The sequence below is a fragment of the Numida meleagris genome, chromosome 3 (genome assembly GCF_002078875.1).
Source record: "Numida meleagris isolate 19003 breed g44 Domestic line chromosome 3, NumMel1.0, whole genome shotgun sequence".
Lineage (NCBI taxonomy): Eukaryota > Metazoa > Chordata > Aves > Galliformes > Numididae > Numida > Numida meleagris.
The window spans coordinates 58,981,669-59,003,523 of record NC_034411.1 but is presented as its reverse complement, the minus strand read 5'-3'; the positions used below and the strand labels follow the sequence as shown (position 1 = coordinate 59,003,523).

General features: G+C 41.0%; 1 protein-coding gene across 4 annotated transcripts in view; it reads left to right on the top strand.

Moving 5' to 3' along the window:
- The window catches only part of RSPO3 (R-spondin 3), a 66,492-nt gene that overhangs the window by 18,967 nt on the left and 25,670 nt on the right, over positions 1 to 21,855 (top strand). For all 4 annotated transcript variants that reach the window (XR_002436751.1, XR_002436752.1, XM_021391272.1 and 1 more), the window contains exons 2-3: positions 17,991 to 18,182; positions 19,467 to 19,613. Coding sequence is in view for 2 of the 4 variants with exons in the window: in XM_021391272.1 (XP_021246947.1) it covers positions 17,991 to 18,182; positions 19,467 to 19,613 (339 nt within the window). In the remaining 2 variants the exon portion in view is untranslated. The remainder of the gene's footprint in view (positions 1 to 17,990; positions 18,183 to 19,466; positions 19,614 to 21,855) is intronic.

Sequence of the window (21,855 nt, the reverse complement as noted above, 5' to 3'; positions counted from 1 at the left end):
AGGCAAAATAATTTATGCTTGAGCTGTAGCATACTTTCAGAAAGATGTCTGGCCTCTTATTTGAAGCACACATGTGACCGAGATCATATGGCTTCCCCTGAGGCCACTGCAGTTATTAACTATGAAGGTGTTCTAAACTTGGCTTGGATTATATGATCAAGACTCACCGATTCTGTGCTGCCATTCAGCAAGATCTGGATGGACTGGAGAGCTGGGCAGCAAGAAACCAGATGAGGTTTAACAAAAGCAAGTGTAAAGCCTTTCACCTGGGAAGGAATAACCGTGAGTATCAGTACAGACTGGGACATGACCTGCTGGAGTGGAGCTCTGCGGAGAAGGACCTGGGGGTCCTGGTGGATGACAGGTTGGCCATGAGCCAGCAGTGTGCCTGGGTGGCCAAGAAGGCCAGTGGGATCCTGGGGTGCATTAAAAAGAGAGTGGCCAGTAGGTCAAGGGAGGTGATCCTCCACCTTACTGTGTTCACCTGGAGTACTGTATGCAGTTCTGGGCTCCCTGGTACAAAAAAGACAGGGATCTCTTGGAAACCGAGTCCAGCAGAGGGCCACAAAGATGATAAAGGGCCTGGAGCATCTCCTCTGTGCAGAAAGGCTGAGTAACCTGGGTCTGTTCAGCCATGAGAAAAGAAGACTCAGATGTGATCTGATTAATAGTTATAAATATCTTAAATGTAGGAGTCAAAGAGACATGGCCAACCTCTTTTCAGTGGTCTGTGGGGACAGGATAAGGGGAAACAGCGATAAACTTGAGCATAGGAAGTTCCACACCAATATGCGAAGGAACTTCTTCACAGCGAAGGTGATGGAGCACTGGAACAGGGTGCCCAGGGAAGTTGTGGATTCTCCTTCTCTGGAGATATTCAAGACCTGCCTGGACGCCTACCTGTGCTGTCTGCTGCAGGGAGCCTCCTCTGCAGGGGGGTTGGACTCGGTAATCTCTAGAGGTCCTTTCCAACCCCTGCAATTCTGTGATTCTGTGATTCCTATTTCCAACCACTGCTGTATCTTACCTCTAATAGCAAATGGTTTTGTAGCATCAGATACTTTAGAGGCAGCTCCTAATTACAGACTGATTGCTTTTTCCACCTAGAGAAAGATGTGCTATTTGAGAGATCGCTTCAGGTGAGGCTGGTTTTGTAGAAAACACTCCACTGATCTAGATACAGATTTTATTGTACTTTTTTTTATTTCTAAAGCAGGCCTGACTGAAGCTTTAATGTATCTGTTCTCATGCCTGTTTTATGCCAGTATAACTCTTTCGGTATTAAACTTTCAGAGAGCTGTTCCTTGCTCATAAAGTCATAATAGAAGAAAGAATTGGAGAAGCATTGGGTTTACCAAAACATTTTTCCTGTGTTCAGACCGAACAACTGTGTTCCTGATGTAAGTGAATACCACAAAGCTGTGGGCTGAAAGCAGATATCCCAGTTCAAATTGCCTAATGGCTGTACCCTGCTTTCGGCAGCTCTCAGACATTATGTACCATCAATATACTTCAAAGCTTAGAGATCTTCTGAATGCCCAGTACTGAACTCTTGCTTCATGGGCATTGGGATGGCCACATCTCTCCTGTGTAATATAAAGCAGAATGAGGCCAACAGCAACCATGTTGGGTTTTGGTAAGAGCCCAGCAGCTCTAGAAATTCCTCAAATTTATCAGTTATGACTGATTATGTTACTTACCAGACAGGCAGTGCATTCCCTTTCTTTTCCAAACACGTGCTGCTAAAGAGCTGCCTCAGTGAAGTAAGGGAAAGGTAATATTATCCCTAAATGCTCTCACAGCATGGAGCTGAATGTTACTCGATTGCCTTGAGGACCTCAGGATAACAAGTCCTGCAGTCTTGCACATATATTCGGAGCGTTATTGCTACTGCTACTGTTGAGATTAGATTATATCACGATCCCAGGGTTTTTAAAGGATGGTTGAAATCACAGCATGGTTTGCGATAATTATATTTTTCTCTTTTTCACATCAGTGAAAAACACTGTAATCATTTTCCCCGATCATTTGGCCTTATTTTCCCTTGGTTTTCCTTCGAACACCTCTTTCCAATTTTCTGCAAGAATCCCTTTGTTGTACTGTCCTGTTTCCATATGGAGTGCTACATATGATGTTGATATGGAAAATACTACAGAGTAAACAGTGGATTCAAGCTGAAAAGGATACTTTAGAGATTAAGGAACAGGCTTTGAGTCTCTCTTTCCAGAACACCAGTTTGATTCTTACTGAAATCAAAAAAATCTGATTTTATTCCTACCAGAATATAGTTGAGGAGTTTCTTGATAAAATCAATAGGTAATCTCAAATTTGAAAACCTTTATGTTAAAAAAGCTCCAAAATTATCATCTTTATTGAGTCTCCTGCAGCGAAGAAATGGGGCTGCTAACTCTAAGCACTGGAGGAATCTTACTCTCACGTATTGTGACAGTGATTTAAAAAGCAAAAACATTAATTTTAAAGAGTTAATAAAATAATACCAAACTCTTCTCATGAGCATCTTAAATTCACACAGGCATGCTTTTCCTTGTAGAATTAGAAGGAGATTTTCTTAAAAAAAGTCTTCTAAAGAAAGGAAAAAAGACTAATGTTTTTGTTCCTCTGAAGCACATTGAAAACATATTCTTGTTGCAAACATTTGAAGCTTTTTTTTTCTTTACTATGAAACCTGAAAATACTGAAAAAAAAGAAAAATAATTTAGTCTTTGAATTATTTAAGGAATGAGAAGTTCAAGGCATTATTTTCAAAGTTTGGGTTAGTGTGCTAGGACTCATGCTTTTGTCTACTTCAGGATGATATGTGTTGGCTACAAGCATAAGAGCCTCTACTCAAGGATGTGTCCTTAATTTTAATCAGATATTTAAGTCTAATAGTTAAAGTCAAGGGGTCTGTGTCACATGTGTGAAGGTAACCATATGCTGATGTGCTTTTTGGAATGGGGAGGTTGAGCATGGGCTTACACAGTAATTGTTTGGGTTTTCATTCAGTTGGGTCTGGATATGCAGAAAGTAGCATAGAATGGATCAACAAACATTAAACCTTGTTAACTTGGTGTTCAGTATAGAGAAGAAAAAGGGCCTTTTATTTCCCTGAAATTTCTGACCTTTTTTGTTATTTTTCTTCTCCCTGCTGCTCTTTCCTCACCAACCACAGTTCTAGTTTGCTGTGGACAATTCCCAAAGGGAACATTCCTTGCTGGAGTAACTTAACCAGCTCTTTTCTTTCATTTACAGCAAGTACTGCACCCCTTGCAGAATGCAAAGCAGACTGTTTGGCTGCGAGCCACCACTAATAGCATGTTTTCCAATAATCTAATCTCTTCAGCCACAGAACAGAAATCAGAAAGTTAGAAGAACTGACTTCCCAACTTGCCTCGTTCTGCCTTTGAAATCTGTACTTGGAAATGTCACATGATTGACTAGAATAAATGGTTACCACACTTGCGCCCATGACTCAGTAGCTGTTTTCGTAATAATCTGATGTATATGAGAGAATCCCATATAAAGTAAGGCTGAACGTAGTGCCAAGAACAGTTACACGTGAAAGCTTGCATGTGCAAAGTAAGAAGCCAGAAATTTCAGCCAAACTTGAAAACTCATTGTAAACATCCATGAATTAAGCACCTCAACACTCCTTAGAGATAGGTATCATTTCTCCTTTGCAGCTGAAGAAACTGAAGCCCGTAGTTTGGCCCACAGGGCCAAAACTTTTACGTTTGGCTCTAGGAGTGAAGCAACTACTCTTTGATTAGACTCCTACATAAACAGCTGCATTTTCAGACAGCTGACCATTTACATCTTCCACTGGCATGCTGAAATTCAGGTCATGTATTTGGGAATGATGCAGGGGATTAATTATCTAACTTGAGGCCCTAGATTTAAAAATGTTGATGTTATTACTTTCAGCTTCACAATGCTAGAAGATAGAAAATATTTCGGAAAGGAGCTGTATGCAAGCAGCTTCATCAGCCCTCAAACGGCTAGCTTTCTTCAAAAAGCACAGAACTGTGGTGCTGTTAGAGGATCTTCAGATACAGGCAAATACAAAGTATCAAGATGTTGAAAGTTTACCTATTGCTTTTATTTTCTTCCACCACATTTGCTTCATTTTTTTTCTGTACTGGAATGTATGTAAGTTTGCTTTGGCACTGGGACCTCATTTAGCTGCAATAATTTTTCTCCAGTTTCTAAAATGATGAAGACCTCTGTTGGTCTACAGAATACAAGTTGATACCTTGATCCATCACTCTGCCCCAGGACAGTGCTCCTATACACAGTTTTGCTTGTTATGAATTCAGTCACCAGCAGTGTGTGCTTGTGGGGAGCTGATATCTCATTTTTGACAGCAAACTGCTTGACTTGCTTCATGCCACTCCATGAAGTCACAGAGTTAGTTAAGATGGATGTTTTCATAATAGGGCACAGTTCAACCTTTCCTTTTACTTCTTCCTTTTTGGCATCTACATGTGTCATTTTTTTATCACAATTTTGCTGCAGCAGCCCAGCATTTGGAGTGGTGTTGTTGCGGTCATTTCATATCCGAGGCCTGTCTCATGGCAGCCCGACGTGATGCCGCAAGCCACTAGCCACCAGTCGAGCTGCCAAACATTCATCGTATTGGATGCTTTAAAAATAACTGCTGTGATTTCATGTTTTTCTAATATCTGGGGGATGTTTGGTTTTCACTGAAGCCTAACTAATTGTTGGTATAACTTATATTAGACAATTCTATTTGCAGCAATGGTTTCTAGCATTTATTCTGCATCATCTTAATTATTTTACAGTATGACAAAACAGAACAGTCCTTTCTTGCTCATTACTGTAGTTATTAGAAAAATGTTCTTCAACAGAGCACTGCTGCAAAGAGCCAAGAATATTTTGCAAGCTGGCTAAGGCATCTGACACCTGAAAAACCGGCCATTTCGGAAAACAGATCATTTAATTATGAAGCAAGTTGCGTAGGGAGAGCTGCTTCACTAATTTGTACTTACCTGTGCAGTGTAAGGTTAACATGTGCCCTCTGGATGCTGCTGTGATTCAGCCTGAATTATGTGACACATACTAGTGCTATCAGTGAAATTCTTTAGCAAAACTGTATTTTTAAGACCGTTTGTTCAACTATATATAAAAAGCGTTGGAGAATACATTTGTTGTTCATCAGCAATATTAAATATATCAGACAAATAAAAACTAGCTACCCATGAAAGTTATAATTCCTAGACTATTAATCTTTTCAAATGTTTTTCTCTTCAGTTTGTGTTAAACTGAAGATAAAATTTTTAAGATCAAAAAAATTTTTAAAGATCAAAAAAAGAGACGCTGAAACAGTTTCAAAAAGTATACTTTATAATTCTTACTTTAAAGTACTTAATAAAACTTGTAACAGTGATCCTAAGCTTTCTAGATGTTTAATTATAGGTTTTATATTTTATATATATATTTGTTCTGGTTTGGTTTTCTTTATCTACCCTTGTCAGTAAGTGGCCTCAGTTTAATTATTTTTTTCTTTAGAATTTTCATTTTCTGTTAAATTTACCATATATTTTACCATTCCATATCACATTTAAGTTATTATCACTATTTTGAATGAAAGTCACTTGGATAATCATTTACAGCAAAACATTCCAATAAAACATGCTACATGCCACTCTGTAAGCATAGATATATTGTGTAAAAAAGTTTTGACAAAATCTTGTTCCAGGATTAAAAAAAAAAAGGATTTTGCATTGTACTGAAAAGTAAATAAATAAATCTCATCTTCCGGAAGTGATTTTGTTTTAAGATTTAATTCTGAATTATTTTTTCATCTTGACTGCTTCATTTTGATTTATTTGATGGAATATGAAGGCCCTGAAAAGTTAAACTGAAACCCAATATTTCCAACAAATTAAAATAGAGCCTTTTTAAAATTGAATATTTCATAATCTTATCTTCTTACGTCAATTTTGCATGAATCCCACTTTCAAAAATCCTTGAGGATCAGCTTTCCCAACCTTCAGTCCATAGGGGCAGACTTCTGAGCAAGAAGTGCATGTGCTTTGGCCAGCTGGGCCAAGTTCCCAGTGCTGGCTGTCCTCAGCAGGCCATCCTCACCCAGCAGGAGCCTCCAGCACTGGCAAGCTGGTGCCTTGGCCTTTGCCTGAATCTCCTTCTGCCACCATAGCACCCATCAGGATTGCTACATGCAAGTTAGCTGCAAGGGAAGGTGATGACTGATTGGCTTGTGCTGAGGTCGTGATGGACCTGTGGCTGCCCTATGCCAGGTCAGGCTGCTGCTGCCACCAGTGACTGCTGCCATTTGCCCTTTTTCTTTTTGAATGCAGCCTTTGCATAAGCTTTTGATTAATTTAACTGTCTGGAAAGTTTGATGTGTCAGCATTTTACTGTTAATTGGTTTTAGGATGAAGAACATATTTCTGCAGATGTTACATTTAAATAATAAAAAGAACAGTTTAGATTCGTTTTCTCTTGTGCTCAAGCAAGCAGATGGTTATGCAAAGACTTGAGAGGTGATGGGACACCACCACGTGACAAATGCATTGTGTCCTTGTTTAGAAACAAACTAGGTAATAGCCATGCTTTCACCACTAGCGCCCCAATAATTCAGCTGAAACAGTTCCCAGCATGGTTGTAGCCCGGTGGTGGGCTGCCTGCTGCGTGTTGGTGCAGCAAGGGTAGATGTGTTACAGTTTTAAGGGAGAGAAGGATGCTTGGTGTGAGTGCAAAATTTCTTTCATGTGGGCCAGTGTGTGAGGCAGCAAAGCTGGTAGGGAGGGGGAGGCACCAACTTCAAAGGGAGGGTAGAAGGCACGCAGGGTGATGAAACAAGCTTTAGCTACATGCTACTCATATTTACTTCACAAGGAAGGCCAGGTGCACGGAGCTGTTGAACTGGGTCAGTTTGTCAGGAGTCAGACACCTACATAAATTTCACACAACCTCTAACTTAATCCCACTCAAAACAGGCAATCTAATCACACTGACCTTTAAAAATCAGATAATGGTGCTCCAAACCACGAGCTACCCTAAAGTTCTTGACTAATGAGTGAGATCCTCAGTCCTTCTCTTTAGGAGTTCTGCTGTTGACTTTGGTGGGCCAGGACTGCAGGCAGAGAGCCTGAGCTGGCTGATGGTGAAGTCTTTTGTCTGTTTTCTATCAGAGCAGAATTTGATTTCACATTGTACCGTCCATGCTTTGCATTCAGAAACCTTTGGCATTTTTTTAAACTGTCAGAGTCCCTGGTGGCACAAGAGAAAGGTGAAGAGAGTTGGATAATTTGCTGGGTGTTGATAGCATACGCATCACTACCCAGTGCTACAGCAGAGAAGCAGTCACTAGGCCAAGTATTTTTACCATTACATTAAACTTGAATTTTAGGCAGTATCTTGTGCCACAGAAGCCAGATGGATAGATGGGTCAGCCTGGAGAATTTACCCTTTTTTTTTCCTCTAGGAAAATTTGAGATTGGTGATTCTCCTTGTCATAAATTGTAGAAACCAATTTTTAGAGACCTTCCATCAGTGTGGTATTTCTTAGTATCTATATTCTAGATCCAATTCTTGATGTGAGGCTTGAATTTAAAGAGACAGGTTCTGCTTCAATGGTTGCAGGCGTCGATCCAGAGTAGTTCCACTGTAAACAACAAAATCTGGGGCTTCCACTTAGTTTCAGTATGGTATAAATTTAATCGTCATTCAGAAAAAAAAAATTAGTTCATTCAGTACAAAATTTTGATCAATACCACGTAGGAAAATATACAAAATTGAGAGGATATTAAGTAATTGACCAAAGACACATCTGAGCAATGCCAAGATAGTGGGCTGGCTTTCTGTCTGGCTTACTAATTTTTTAGCACTGTAAACATGGTAGTAGAAAAATCATGACTTTGACATGGGATTACAGGCTTTTGCTGTCTAAATCCTTCTCCCTAGTTCCTAGCATGGAAAGTAAAATTGGTTACATCCTGCTGTTCTTTCCGTGGTTTCTGAAACAAAATTTTGAGAGAAAAACTCTGGTCTCAAAAGACCCTGTGGGAAACGGGAGACTTGCAAATGCTACTGTAGTTGTGTAATGTTGACATGTGAGCTGAGTGATCCTTAAACAGCTTTGAAGTACACAAGTATCTGTGTAATACACAACAGTAAAAGTCTCCAGGATGCTAAAGCAGAAAAATAAGCAAAATAAGCTGGGGGACAGGCTCTGCTTCTGCCAGGACAACTTGACCATCAGCAAGATTTGTTAGAAACACACGAATGATAGGCAGAAGGCTAGTACTGAGCACAAAATGTGCTTGCGTTTTTCAAAGAATGAGCATGTACAATATAAGGGTATGATTTTTTACCTGATAAAAGACTGTGCCTCTTGTAGGGAAGGGATCTGAGAGTCACAAGAGCCACAGTGGCATTTAACTTTGCTTTTAGTGTTCTGTTCACCTACAAACAATATAAAATCAACTGGTGATCTTCATGATATCATCTTGCAGGAGTAGATTGTTAAAATACTGTCTAAAGTATTTAGACACCAAGTAAAATCACTTTCCAGAATTCATGTCTCTTTTTTTCACCTTAACACAGATGCCTTCCGTGTATATAGCTGAGTCTAGCAAGCATCGTGACATATTGCTGATACAACTATTAGGTGATTCTTACTATGAGGGCTGCCCTGAAAGTAATGCCTCCTATGTTATTGTGTTGGCCCACAACATCAGAAGCAAATGTTGGTGGTATGGCAGTAGAGGTTGAATCTTCCCATCAATATTCTGTTACTGTTTGTTACTGTGTGAAAGATGGCAGCAGAGAGGCCAAAATGTCATCTGACATGGAAGTGCCTATGGAGCGAAGATGTGGAATTGAATTCCACCATGTAGAAAAATGGCACCCATTGACATTCACAGACGCTGAGTGTTTCTGGAGACCAAACTGGCTGCAAGCACAGAGGTGGAGTGGGTGGTGCATTTCAGTACCGGCAACAGTGACAGCAGGTGACCTCTGCTGGGGCAGATTGTTACAAGCATGGCATGCAGGCTCTTGTTCATCGCTGGTGAAAAAGCAGAGCTAATGGTGGTGTCTATGTTGAAAATTATTGTTTTGTAGCTGAGAATTTACTCTGTCAAGTAGTCTTATTGTGGTCTTTGCATCTGTTGTAGTTTCCATGGACATACACTTTATAGATGCTTTATCTAGACAGTAAGAATGTGGTAATGTAATTCAGTTTCACATTCTTAGATTTTATTCATAATACAATCTTGAAGGTTTGTTATTTGGAAACAACTACAACTGACTCTACTAGTAAAATCTGTAGTTGCTTATAGGATTTAGAACTCGATGTCAGAAGGTATTGCATGACCTAGTCCTACCATTTCCTTAATCACAAGGCTACTTAAAGCAACTTGCCTCAGGAAGCCTGTTGGGTTCCTATACTGATTAATCTCCCTGGATTCCTGAATTTTGGTGGTGATCCATAGTACGTGGGAAAAAAAGTCAATTTCCCTTCTCTCTTCATGAAAAGAATTTTTCAGTTTATTTACAAAACTCTCTGGAATGAGAAGGAGCCATTTGTGGTTGCTGTGGCTGATTTCTCTTGAGCTGAAGATGCTAGGAGACTGCACAAAACTCTGTACCCCTGGTGAGATTTTTCAGCCAATTGATGCTCTTTCTAACTAAATTCGAGGGAAATGTGTTCTGGTAGCTAGTGGACTTAATCTTCAAGATCACTGCCAGATGTGTGTTTAATAATGATGAGGCATCTCTCAGTAAGATCTTTGCCGTATTTAATGAGATTCTCCTTGCTTGTAGAAACCAATACAAAATGGTTACAGATACAACCTTAGATTGTGGAATAGTCCCATATTCATGTATCTGTGGCCCGTTAGAACTCTTGACACTTCGTGAACAAATGAGGTTGGTTTCCTTTCCCTCAGCAAGGAAGTGCCTCTTGAGGAAGTAAACATTCTGTCAGGACAGGCAGATGTTTGAGGATTTTTTTTTTAGTCCTTATGAGATCTTTTTCTTTCAAAACACAGATGGACACTTGAGGATCTTCTTTGTTGCCTGTTTTGTATCCTAGAAGACAGTAATACTCTGAAGTAAAACTGAAGTCAGCCAGATCTCTGGAAGAGATACCATCCTCTTAGAAAGTAATCTTAAGGTGGTTTTGACACAAATCACAAAGGAGAAGAGAAGATGTTAAGACTTTAATAGTTGACTTTCAGACTGGTTTTCCTGTTTGCTCTTTCTGTGGCTGCCTCTCCTTTCAAGGCTTCCTTAGACTACTGTAAGTGCAGAGGAGGGAAGATGGAGAGTCCGCATTCCTCAGGCGTCACCACTGGTCCTGTTGCGTCTCAGTAAACTTATGGCCAGCCAGACATAGCAATTACTGTGCATGGGTCTACCTCCCCTGCCGAGCCCGGCTGCTGCCCCATCACAACACGTCAAGTCCTTTGCCTCCTCGTGGGTGATTTAAGGCCAAGCCATCAAACAAGGCTTAGCCTGTAAGATTGAGCTCAGGTTTCATCTAGACCAGGCTGGCAATCTCTTTAGAAGTGATAATACAAATGAATCAAACCCATGTGCACTTACTCTCCCAGTGCTATTCCACCACTCTTGGACTTTTCCTATGTTCTGCACTGTACGTTACCTACACATTGGTTCAGGGTTTTTACCCCACAATTGTCTGTTCCATTTCTAATGCATTGCCACACAGAGGAATGCTGTCCAAGAAAGGGTATGAGGAAATACGCTGTGGTTTGCAAACTGAATTCCTTAATGACTTTCTCATTAGAAGAGCTCACTGCCAAATGCAGTTTGCTTTTGCCTAAAGAACAGTCCACGTGATTAAAAGTAATTCTGCTTTAGACGAAATAGTGTTTTCAGGACGCTGCCACAGGCAGCTGCTTCACACTAAGCAAGAGAGAGAAAAACAAATGCCAATGAACTCATGGAGTGATAAAATGACATGAGAACTCAAGGGATATTCTATCCCAAATCCTCCCATCACCAGAGCAGATACATATGGGTGTCCCATTTGGTAGGTGAACCTGGGGCAGGACTCAGGTCTTGCAGGAGAGGCTGAATTCCAGGGTAACTGCTATGAAAATATTTCCTGTGAGCACTCACAACCCTGAGAAACCAGGAGTAACAACAGCTCTTTAGCAGGGATGGATTTTATATGTCTAGAACAGTCATTTCAAGAATGAGCCTATATATTGAAATCTGATAGTTGAAGATTAACGGTGAGTCGGTGCACCTCAGCTGAAGCAAGTGGGAAAAAAAATATTCCTTTACATCAAGTTTGTCCCCTGGCTGTCAGACTATACTCCTGCCTGAATTCCTCATGTATTTTTTTCTTTTCTTTTCTTTTTTTTTTTTTTTGATCCCATTAATTTCAGTATATACGTAAAGAAAAACTGAGTGCAAAATTTCATTGCCAAGGGTTTTAGAATTTCTTTGCTGCATGCTGACAAAATCACCTATCATCCCACTATTGAAAGTTTGGTTTCAAATTCAGGTTCTTGTCCATAACTTTCTATTTTTAACTTGGAAGTCACAATTCATTGTTTCCAGAGCAGGCTAGAGTAAAGCTTTGGAAAATATTTTGAGAAAGGAAAATCCCCAATGATTTCATTTGCTAATGAGGCTGAAAACTAATAATCTGGACAAACAGTTTAAAAAAAAAAAAAAAAACAACCAAAAAAAAAAGCCTTAAAGCCAGGCAGGGGAAGAGAATATTTCAAGATTACTTTAGTATCTTCTCTCATCTCTAGTAGTTAGATTTTATAGAAAGAAAAACTGAGAAATGGATTCTGAACTTAAAACCAGACACAAGACTGCACTTACAAACTTTTGAATTTGTTGAGAGTCCGCAGCTCTGGCTGATGCTTGTATAAAAGGTGGGTAAGAACTTCCATGTGGGTCTCTGTGCTTCCACCATGTACTGTGACAAATGCTGTGCTGTATTTTCCATCTTTGAGAGTGTAGGATTTCATGATGCTCAAGGAGTGTTTGAATACAAGAGAACTGATTGCTTCACTGCTGGTAGGGCCACCTCTGGGCACTGACATTGCTCTTAGCAGCTCACTCACAGAGTATCTTCAGTCTAGCTTAGAAAAATGAGTCCTGAAGGTTGTGCAGGAATTTTTATATTGCATTTTGTTTTATTTTGTCTTTATAATGAAGTAGTTTGCACCAAAGGCCAAATGGTTTCAAGTGAGAGTGTTCCTTGGACCTTTTTGCAGTCCCAGAACCCTGACCTTGTTCTGCAGCCAGTGCCTAGCCCATGCAGCCACAGTGCTTCCTGCTCTGCCAAGGCAATAGATATCTCTCTGCCTGGCTACCACATCTAAAAGTTGTGGCTAACAGGAGTGGTCTGTGCTCTCCAAGCAATTTTTCATCTGTAGACTTCAAAGCAGTCCATAGGGTGGATATGCATTAAAAAGAAAAAAAAAAAAGAAAGAAAGAAAATGTATAACCAGTGGAAGCATGGATGGGTGAATGAGTGGCTGGAGAAGAATATAGGGATGCTGTCTGGATGTGCAGGGATGGGATCAGAAAAGCCAGGGTGCAGATGGAATTGAACTTCGTGAGAGATGTGAAAAACAAGAAGAAGGGTGTCTTTAGCTACATTGGGCAGAAGAGTCAGGCAAAGGTTAGTGTACCCTCTCAGATAAATGAAAAGAGAGAGCTGGCTTCCTCAGACATGGAAAAGGCTGAGGTACTCCATGAGTTTGTTGCCTCCGTCTTCACCCCCAGTCAGGCTTCTCACACCTCTTGTGTTCCTGAAATTTTAAGCAGGGGCTGGGGGAGCAAAATTCCTCCCAGTGTAAGAGTGCAGCAAATTCAAGACCACCTCATGAGGCTAAATGTGTAGAAGTCTTTGGGCCAGATGATATGCATCCCAGGGTTCTGAAAGAGTTGGCTGATGAGGTTGCCAACCTGCTCTCTATCATATTTGAAAAATTGTGGCTGTCAGGAGAAGCTTCTGGTGACTGGAAAAAGGAAAACATCCCTCTCATATTCAAGAAAGCAAGAAAGGAAGACCCAGGGAATGACAGGCTGGTGAGCCTCACCTCTGTGCCAGGGAAGGTCATGGAGTGGATCCTCCTGGAAGAGATGTTGAGGCACATGCAAGATGAAGAGGTGATCCGAGACATCCAGCATGGCTTCGCCGAGGGTAGATAATTCCTGACCAATCTGATGGCCTTCTCTGATGGAGTTGTGGCATTGGTGGACAAAGGAAGGGCAACTGATGTCATCTACTTGGACCTGTGCAAGGCCTTTAACATGGTCCCACACCACATCTTTATCTCTAAATTGGAGAGATAAGAATTTGAATGCTGGACTATTGGGTGGATAAAGAATAGATCGGATGGCCGTAGGCAGAGGGTTGTTGTCAATGGCTCTATATCCAGGTGGAGGCTGATCACAAGTGGTGTCCCCCAGGAGTGAGTCCGTCTTGGGACTGGTGCTCTTCAACATCTTGATCAGTGACATAGACAGTGGGACTGAGTGTATCCTCAGCAAGTTTGCTGATGATACCAAGCCGAGTGGTGCAGCTGACACAATAGAATGGAGGGACTCCATCCAGAGAGACCTGGATGTGCTTGGAAAGTGGGCACACAAGAATCTAATGCAGTTTAATGAGGCCAAGTGCAAGGTGCTGGGGGGTCCTGATGGACAAAAAGCTAGAAACGAGCCAGCAGTGCGCTGTGCAGCCCAGAAGGCCAACAGTATCCTGGGCTGCATCAACAGGAGGGTAGCAAGCAGGGCAAGAGAGGTGATTGTCCCTCTATACTCTGTCCTTGTGAGGCCCTAACTGGAGTACTCTGTCCAACTCCCTCAGTGCAGGAGGGTTGTGGAGCTGATGGAGCAGGTCCAGAGGAGAGCCATAAAAATTATCAAAGGGCTGAAACACCTCTCCTGTGAAGACAGGTTGAGGGAGTTGGGCTTGTTTAGCTTGGGGAAGGCTCCAGAGAGACCTAATTTTGGCCTTCCAGTACTTGAAGGGAGCTTGCAAGCAGGAGGGGGACTGACTTTCTACATGGTCTGACAGTGACAGGACAAGGGGGAATGGCTTTAAACTAAAAGAGTAGAGATTTAAGTTAGCTGATAGGAAGAAATTTTTTACTCAGAGAGTGGCAAGGCACTGGAATAGGTTGCCCAGAGAGACTGTGGATGCCCTATCTCTGGACACATTCACGGCCAGGTTGGATCAGATCCTGGGCAGTTTGATCTTGTGGATGACAACTCTGTCCTTGGCAGAGAGATTGGAACTTTAAGGTTCCCTCCCACCTAAGCCATTCTATGATTCTATGATAAGTATAGAAATTTGAAACAATGCTTGCACCAGGTGTAACATGGTCAGATTTCACCACTTGTAGTTGCTTCCTCATGGTTACAGTGTGTGACTGCTGTAGTGCTTGAGATCTGCAGGCACCAGCAGCGTGCTGCTTCAGGAGAGTTCTGTACTGTGCAGCAGTAAGTTCTCTACCTGTGGCAGAAAGGTGTTTCAGTTTTCTTCATTTCCATCTCAAATCCATTTGACTTGGCTTTTTCAGGTGCGGAGAGAGCAGCCCTGGCAGTCACTGGTCTGTGTTGCAGAGCTCAGGTGCATGCCTGGCTCGAAGCCAGAAAAGGAGAAGGCTGAGAGGTGACGAGAACAAGGTTCTCAGCAAGAGCTTGGAGATGCCTTTTGTCCAACATACTCCTTCATTTTCTAGACACAAATGTTTTCCCTCCACCATTTATTTTTCCCAAGTTCAATGACAAAGCCCTGTGCTGGGTTTTCATACAGTACCAATTTCTGGGCACTTCACGGCCCCTGCTTTTCTTCTTGCCTGAGCCAGTACAGCAGCCTACCTTGCATTCCAAGGACGCGTAATGAAACAGTTTCATTACACAGATACTGGGCTCAAAAAAAATGTCAGGCACAACAGGAGACAATAACAAAAAGGTCTTTTAAATAGCTTTTACAATAAAAAAAAACAATCTTAATTTAAAATGTCAATTCTGGCATGAGAATTTTTCTCTCTGCATTTCCAAGAACAGAAGCTTATTTTGTTTCACACATTGAGTTATATCATGGCATGAAATCAGCCTTTAAATGGAGCTTGACTTACACATTTTAACCTATTCCATCTTCCGTAACACTAACAATATGATTCAGTGGTCCAAGGAATAGAACAGCTCCCCTATGAGGACAGGCTGGGAGAGCTGGGGCTGTTTGGCATGGAGAAGAGAAGGCTTTGGGGAAACCAGAGAGCAGCCTTTCAGTATCTAAAGGGGGCTATAAGAAAGAAGAGCGCAGAATCTTTAGCAGGGTCTAGGGATAGGACAAGGGGAAATGGTTTCAAACTAAAAGAGTGGAGATTTAGGCTGGATATAAGGAAGAAGTTTTTTACATTAAGGGTGGTGAAGCAATGGAACAGGTTGCCCAGAGTTGTGGTGCATGTCCCTGGAGACATTCAGATACAGGCTGGACTGGGCCCTGAGCAACATGATCTAGCTGTAGGTGTCTCTGTTCACTTCAGGGGAGTTGGACTAGATGACCCTTAAGGGTCCCTTCCAACTCAAACAATGCTATGGTTACATGAGTCTCTGTTTAGAACTGTGTGCTTTCATTTGTGCTGTACGATTTGTATGAGGCCTATCTGCAATGAACAGAAGAAGGGAGAAAGTATGAAAATGATAATGAGTACATTTTATTTTATACTTAATGCTGCTGGAAGTAAATTGGAGATGGAAATTGTCTATATAATGGATCTTAGCTATAGAGAATTTTCTTCTTTTGGCAATAAAGTACAGTCTGTCTCAAGGGCTCACACACAAATCTTGACCTCTGAGCAGTTGCATGTATTGTCTTCTCTATCAAGCAAATTGATGCATAATGATCTGTCACAGGTGCCCACAAATTATATATTTCCTGTCAAAAGTGATCATCCATATTTTATATAGCAGATTTGATGGCAAATATTTTGTACTTCAGCTGCTTTCTCTTCCCACTGCCAGACATAATGAAGGAAAATCATGGTAGTTTTTAAATAATGTCACATTGTTCTTATATCACATTACCGTGTCTGCCTTTGAAAGTAGCCTTCTGCAAGAACCACAACACAAGAGCAAGAGAGACAAATACATTTCCACGTAGTTAACTTCAAAAAGTCAGGTTTTTTAGGCTCTTAATTTCAAAATCAATATACTGAGTACCTTTGGAATCTTCTTGGAAAAAACGTTCCATACATAGTGAGCATAGTTAGTGTGTCCCGGTAGTAAGGACACTTCTCTCAAGGTTGTTCTACAAAGTGACTGACTCAGAAGCAGAGAGAATTAGGTTCTTACATTCTTATTGAAATTGTTTGCCTCCAGCCGGCCCAAAGTTTGTTATTTTCCTACCTGTTCAGCTCTGTTGAGAGAAATAACCCTCATTCTGTATTCTATTAATGGAAGAGAGAAGGTAAATTTGAACTCTCATTTCTCAGATTGTAGGACTGGTCACTGAAATCTCAGAGCGTAGAGGAGTGCTTTTCCCGTTCCTGGGCCATGTCTTTTTGCCAAAACTGAACAAAGCATAGAGGTATTTCCAAACTTCCCTGCCATCAGGCAAACTCCCCTAAGCTAGCAGTTAGAGTGGTGGTTTTCAGCCTGTAAGCCATGGATTCATATGGGCTTCTGGTCCGCCTCCAAGGGATCCACAGAAGGGAGCCAACAAAAGCAAGCTCATCGTTTATGTGAATTATTTATCAGTGTCTGCTGATAAAAATAAATTCAAAACACTGAAATAGGTGATGAAAGTACGGCACATATATATTTATAAAAGTATTACAGGCCTGAGGACAAGGCAGAACAAGAAGACAACAGTATTTGTGCATAAGATTTACAAATGTAAATGAGGTCTGGATTTCTCTTACACATGAAATATGCATATAACCAGATGTCTCAAGTTGAAAGATGAAAGCTTATACTCAGAAAAGTGTCTGGGTTTTTCATACAAGAAGAGGTAAAAAAGTGCACAGATTTGGAGCTACCTGATGCTTAATTATCAAACTCTTATTTAAGAATGCAATCATGAAGTAATTAGAAGTAGGTAAGAATTTCTACAGTACTGAAAGACTCAAAACATTATTCTGTATGACTGAGAAGTAATTCACTGATTAATGTCTGCTACTGAAAAGACAGTCTGCAATATTTCTCTCTTCTCTGCTACTTCTAAGCCCTCAAATAAGAACAGAAAAGTCTTAAGCAGTGAGGGTAATAAGTTTTCCTTTCAGTGTCTGAAGAATTAGAGCAATCCAATTGAAAGAAAAATGTAATCCTACCTATGTTCCATACTGGGTTTGGAGCAGGGTAAATGCCACAGTTATGTCTGAACATCAGGTTGTGATTGTTAGAGATTCTGGAGAGAACATTCCAGGGAAAGAATTTGGGTGAGAAGGATGGCCCTCCTGTGTCTTTTTATTAACACAAATTAGCATCAAATCTAACAGGGGCATATTCCTGCACAGCGGAACTCAATCAAATGTCACTTAGTCAGTGAGGGAAATGATAAACTAAGTTGTTCAGCTAGTAAAATCAAACACAAATGAACATGTACTTATGTGCTGAGCTGTATGAATAAAAGGTTAGATGAAGAAGCAGCAGAAAAGCCTCTGAAAATAACTTGAAAAATAAAAGTTCTCTAGGATGCTACTGTTCCATAACATCCATTTCAAATATAATTTGTTCTCAGTTATTTTTGCAAGATGTGAGCACATCAGCTGTGGTTCTCAGTTTTATGGAGATGAAATAATCACTGAAATGAACAGTTAGGTCATAAAAGACACAGTTAAAAATGAAGCAATCTCTAAGAGCTGTCAGAGAGGAGGATGGTCCAACCCTTCCAAACACAGAGGAACCATTATACCATGGTTATTTTGAAAGAAATTGTCTAACTTATTATTCTCTTCCCTCCCTTCCCTGTTTTTTAATGCTTGTCTCTTCAGTGCATCCTAACGTGAGCCAGGGTTGCCAAGGAGGGTGTGCTACATGTTCGGACTACAATGGATGCCTGTCATGTAAGCCCAGACTCTTTTTTTTTCTGGAAAGGATCGGCATGAAACAGATTGGAGTATGTCTTTCCTCGTGTCCAAGCGGATACTATGGGACACGGTATCCTGACATTAACAAGTGTGCAAGTAAGTGCTGGATAAGGGGAAGAACACAGCTTTGTTTGTTGCTTTTTGAATGCTGTATCTCCTTAGGAGACAAATCAACAGAGAAGCAGATGGACAGGCTGTGTCTTTATTTGTTCAGTTCTTTTACAGTAGTGCAACAAATATTAACCTGAGCAAGGAGTTAAGGTGAGAACCTACAAAACTACCTAAAGCTCAGGGCTTCCAGCTCTGCATGAATGACCTGCCTGGGTGTTGAGAGCTGGCCTCCTCTGCACCCTCACACAGAAGTCAAGCACCAGCAGGCCACAGGCACTCCTGAGGCCTGCTCAGCATGTTGGAGTGGCAGCAGGGCTGAGAGAAAGCTGAGGGCCAATGAGCCCCGGAGCCTGGGGAAGTTTAGCTCATTGGCCTTCACCATGAGACACAGTGAAACAGTGGCTGGTGGCTCTCTGTGGAGATGTGTTTTGTTCTGGCCTCCTTATAGCTCATCTCACATGCAATGTAGTCCTGTAAATGCCTGTACCAGATGGCAAGGTCTCAGCCTGGTTTGGGGATGTTACCCAATTTGTGTTGCCTTCAGGCTGGGAAGCAGACAACTATTCTATTCTAAAGAATTCTCTTATTTACCATTTTGGCAGCATTTTGACCCCATTATGTATTTTGAACCATAAATGAACTGGTTTTGCAATATCCTTACCATTCCCTTTCTTTCCCTCCCTACTGTGATTTTTGTTGTTGAGTTCACTTTTTAACCTCACAGGTGATATAAAAACATAAGTGTGACAGCCAAGACACTCTTCCAGATTTTACCTGGTACTAAAAGTTATTTAATGAACAAACCTAGAGCAAAATCTTACAGAGTAACATGACACTGTAAAGTATTTGCTCACTTTTTAGCAGTGTGTGGCCTTGCATATCAGACATGAGCTGTGTCATACACTAATTTTTTGCTCTCTTATTTTAAAAACAGCTGAGAACTGGGAAATATATTGTTTATGCTGATTTTAAGCAAATTCTAAATTTTGACATATTTTATTTCTCCTGGATGGATGGAGATAGATAGTGTGGAACTGGGCCCAGGACCTGTATTTATATACACTATAACTACTGTGTTGTTATTCTGATGAGCTGTTCTCTGTCTTCAGTTTGCGTAGGTCTGCAAGAATACATGAAGCATGTATTTGCAGATCTGATTTTTATATTGCTAGAGCCTTGTGAAGTGATTTTATCTTGAATTCTATTGTATGTGAGTCTATGGTGTTTCACGACAAAGAGCATCAGTGTTGTGTCCTCTCTGCATTTCAGAATGTAAAGCTGATTGTGATACCTGCTTCACCAGAAACTTCTGCACAAAGTGTAAAAGTGAGTTTTACTTATACAGTGGAAAGTGCCTTGAAAAGTGCCCAGATGGGCTGGAAGCCAACAACCACACAATGGAGTGCGCTAGTATTGGTAAGTCCAGCCCCACATAAAGGCCCAGCCCTGCCTGGTTTCCTCATGGGGATGGGGGATCTGTGAAGGGCACAAGCTGCAAGATCAGTTACAGCATTGGGAAAGGGCAGCTCAAATCCACACAGGAAATGTTCTGCATCACAAGGTGCATTCCCCAGCACAACAAACTTAGGACGCTTCATACAAAGCAAGCTTGGTTGTGCGCCAAAATGCAGTTCCAATGCTAAGGGCAGTTCTGCATCAGGAAAAAAGGCCCATTTCATCTTGCTGGTTTGGCCTGCCCTGAGCTAGAACAACATCCTCCTCTAACTTGAACTGTTACAGTGTTGGCTGCACCACTACTGTCAAAGGTATACAAATCTCAATCCAGGCCCTACACTTAGCTTGAATTTTAAAATACTAACTGCTCTGGTTTCAGTCCTTTGTGCTGTCTGTGCCTTCACAGTGTGTGTGCATCAGCATTTTGAAGCTTGCCTTCCTAGAGATGAGGGCTAGAAATTAAACTGGTATTTGTATATAACCACCTGACTCTAGAAAATCAGCATGGTGCTCTCTATGAAGAAGTGAGATTGGCAGCACTGCTCTGGTGACTCATGGCTGCAGAAACGAGAGTTGCTGTTATATCTCTTCAGTCTCTGACTCACAAGCTCCAATTCTTCAGGCCAGGGTGATTTTGGAGGTCACCACACCTAGCTGTCTGCTCCATCCCTCTGCCACTCCTGCAGCTGAAAGCAGGAAGAGTGATATATTTGCCTGTGAGCTGCTGCCATTCATGTCCCCTGCCATGGACATGCTGAGGCTGCAGCAGGGCTCAGATTATTCTGGTGCACTGGCTGTGAACCGCAGTGGCTATGGACTGCAAGCTGTGGTGGGAGCAGTAACTTCTTCAGCCACCAGCAACCAGGGAACACTTAGGCAGAGCCTAGCCATGCTGGAAATCTCCTCCTCCACAGCATCATGCACATAACTCTCCCTGGCATAGCCCTTTTGGCAGGGCAAGCAACACAGGAGTAAAAATAATGTGCAGTGTTTTCTTTCTCAAGTTGTTATTAGTTCAGGTGGTAGTGACGGTATTTACGGCTTTATTTTCTAGCAAAGACTTTCATCTTTGGAAGCAATTCAAGGGATAATTTTTGTTCCTTGGTGGCTGTATCCAAGTGCTGTAGACTTAGCTGCTTGAACAATGAGTCAGTCTTAACTCGGAAAAGCCATTTAAAGTTATGGAGGAAAAACAGAACCTTTTTGTGCACGTGAAGGCCAATTATTTTAACAGGAAAGCTCCAGTGTAATGTTAAAAACAAAATTACTCACATGACAGTTCACTGGAGAGTGGATCAGAAATTGCCTGACATCAGTTATATTTTTAAGTTTTGAAAAATTTTGAAGTAAATTCTGGAGCTGGAAAAATGTTGACTTATGAAATTCTCCTTATAGAGAGGCAAGAAGTTTTTCCTTCTTTAGTGGAGGTTTAGATTCTTAAGTAACATTTGAGAAAGTAAACATTTACTACCTTTTATTAAGAGAAGGATACTGAGGAGGTGGCAAAGAAGTAGCACAGGTATTAAGACCACGTTTTTGAAGCTCCAAGTTGCCCACATTTTTGTCTATACTTTTTGGGCAAGTGTCCAGTTGCACACCTTTGCGTTTCCAATAATATGGAATGTGCATTTAGTTCACTGTCGTTTAGAAACTGCAACTTGTACTTTTCTAAAAGATTACATCCCTCATTACCACCAAATTTCCTCTGCTTTGCTTACATACACCTTATATATGTTACAGATGTATCACTATTTAAGTTGAATGCCAAACAAGAGATAACCAAAGATGCTTGATTCCTAATGTAATTTTTTTATAACAATTATTTCATTATAACTATTGATTTCCAAATTTAATACCTCTAAGACCAGCTGCAGCAGCTTGACACAATGATTTCCTTCTCCTATCTGCTGTTTAATTCCACTAAGGCAAAAAGGAGCTCTATCTCTACAAAATCAAAGCAACATAAGACCCCAGTAACTGATCTCGTGGAGACTAATTGTGTTGTTGCTGCCCTGTTTCAGGAACAGAATTACAGAACAGCATGTACAAAATAGCATCTGACATAATTATTTGACATTATTTTATGCAATATACCTTCAGTAGTCCAAATTCACTCAATTCACTGTTTTAAATCCTGATTCATTTCATTTGTGTTTGCTAGCTTTTGGCTGATGCAGAATAAGATGAATGTACCAGATGCATA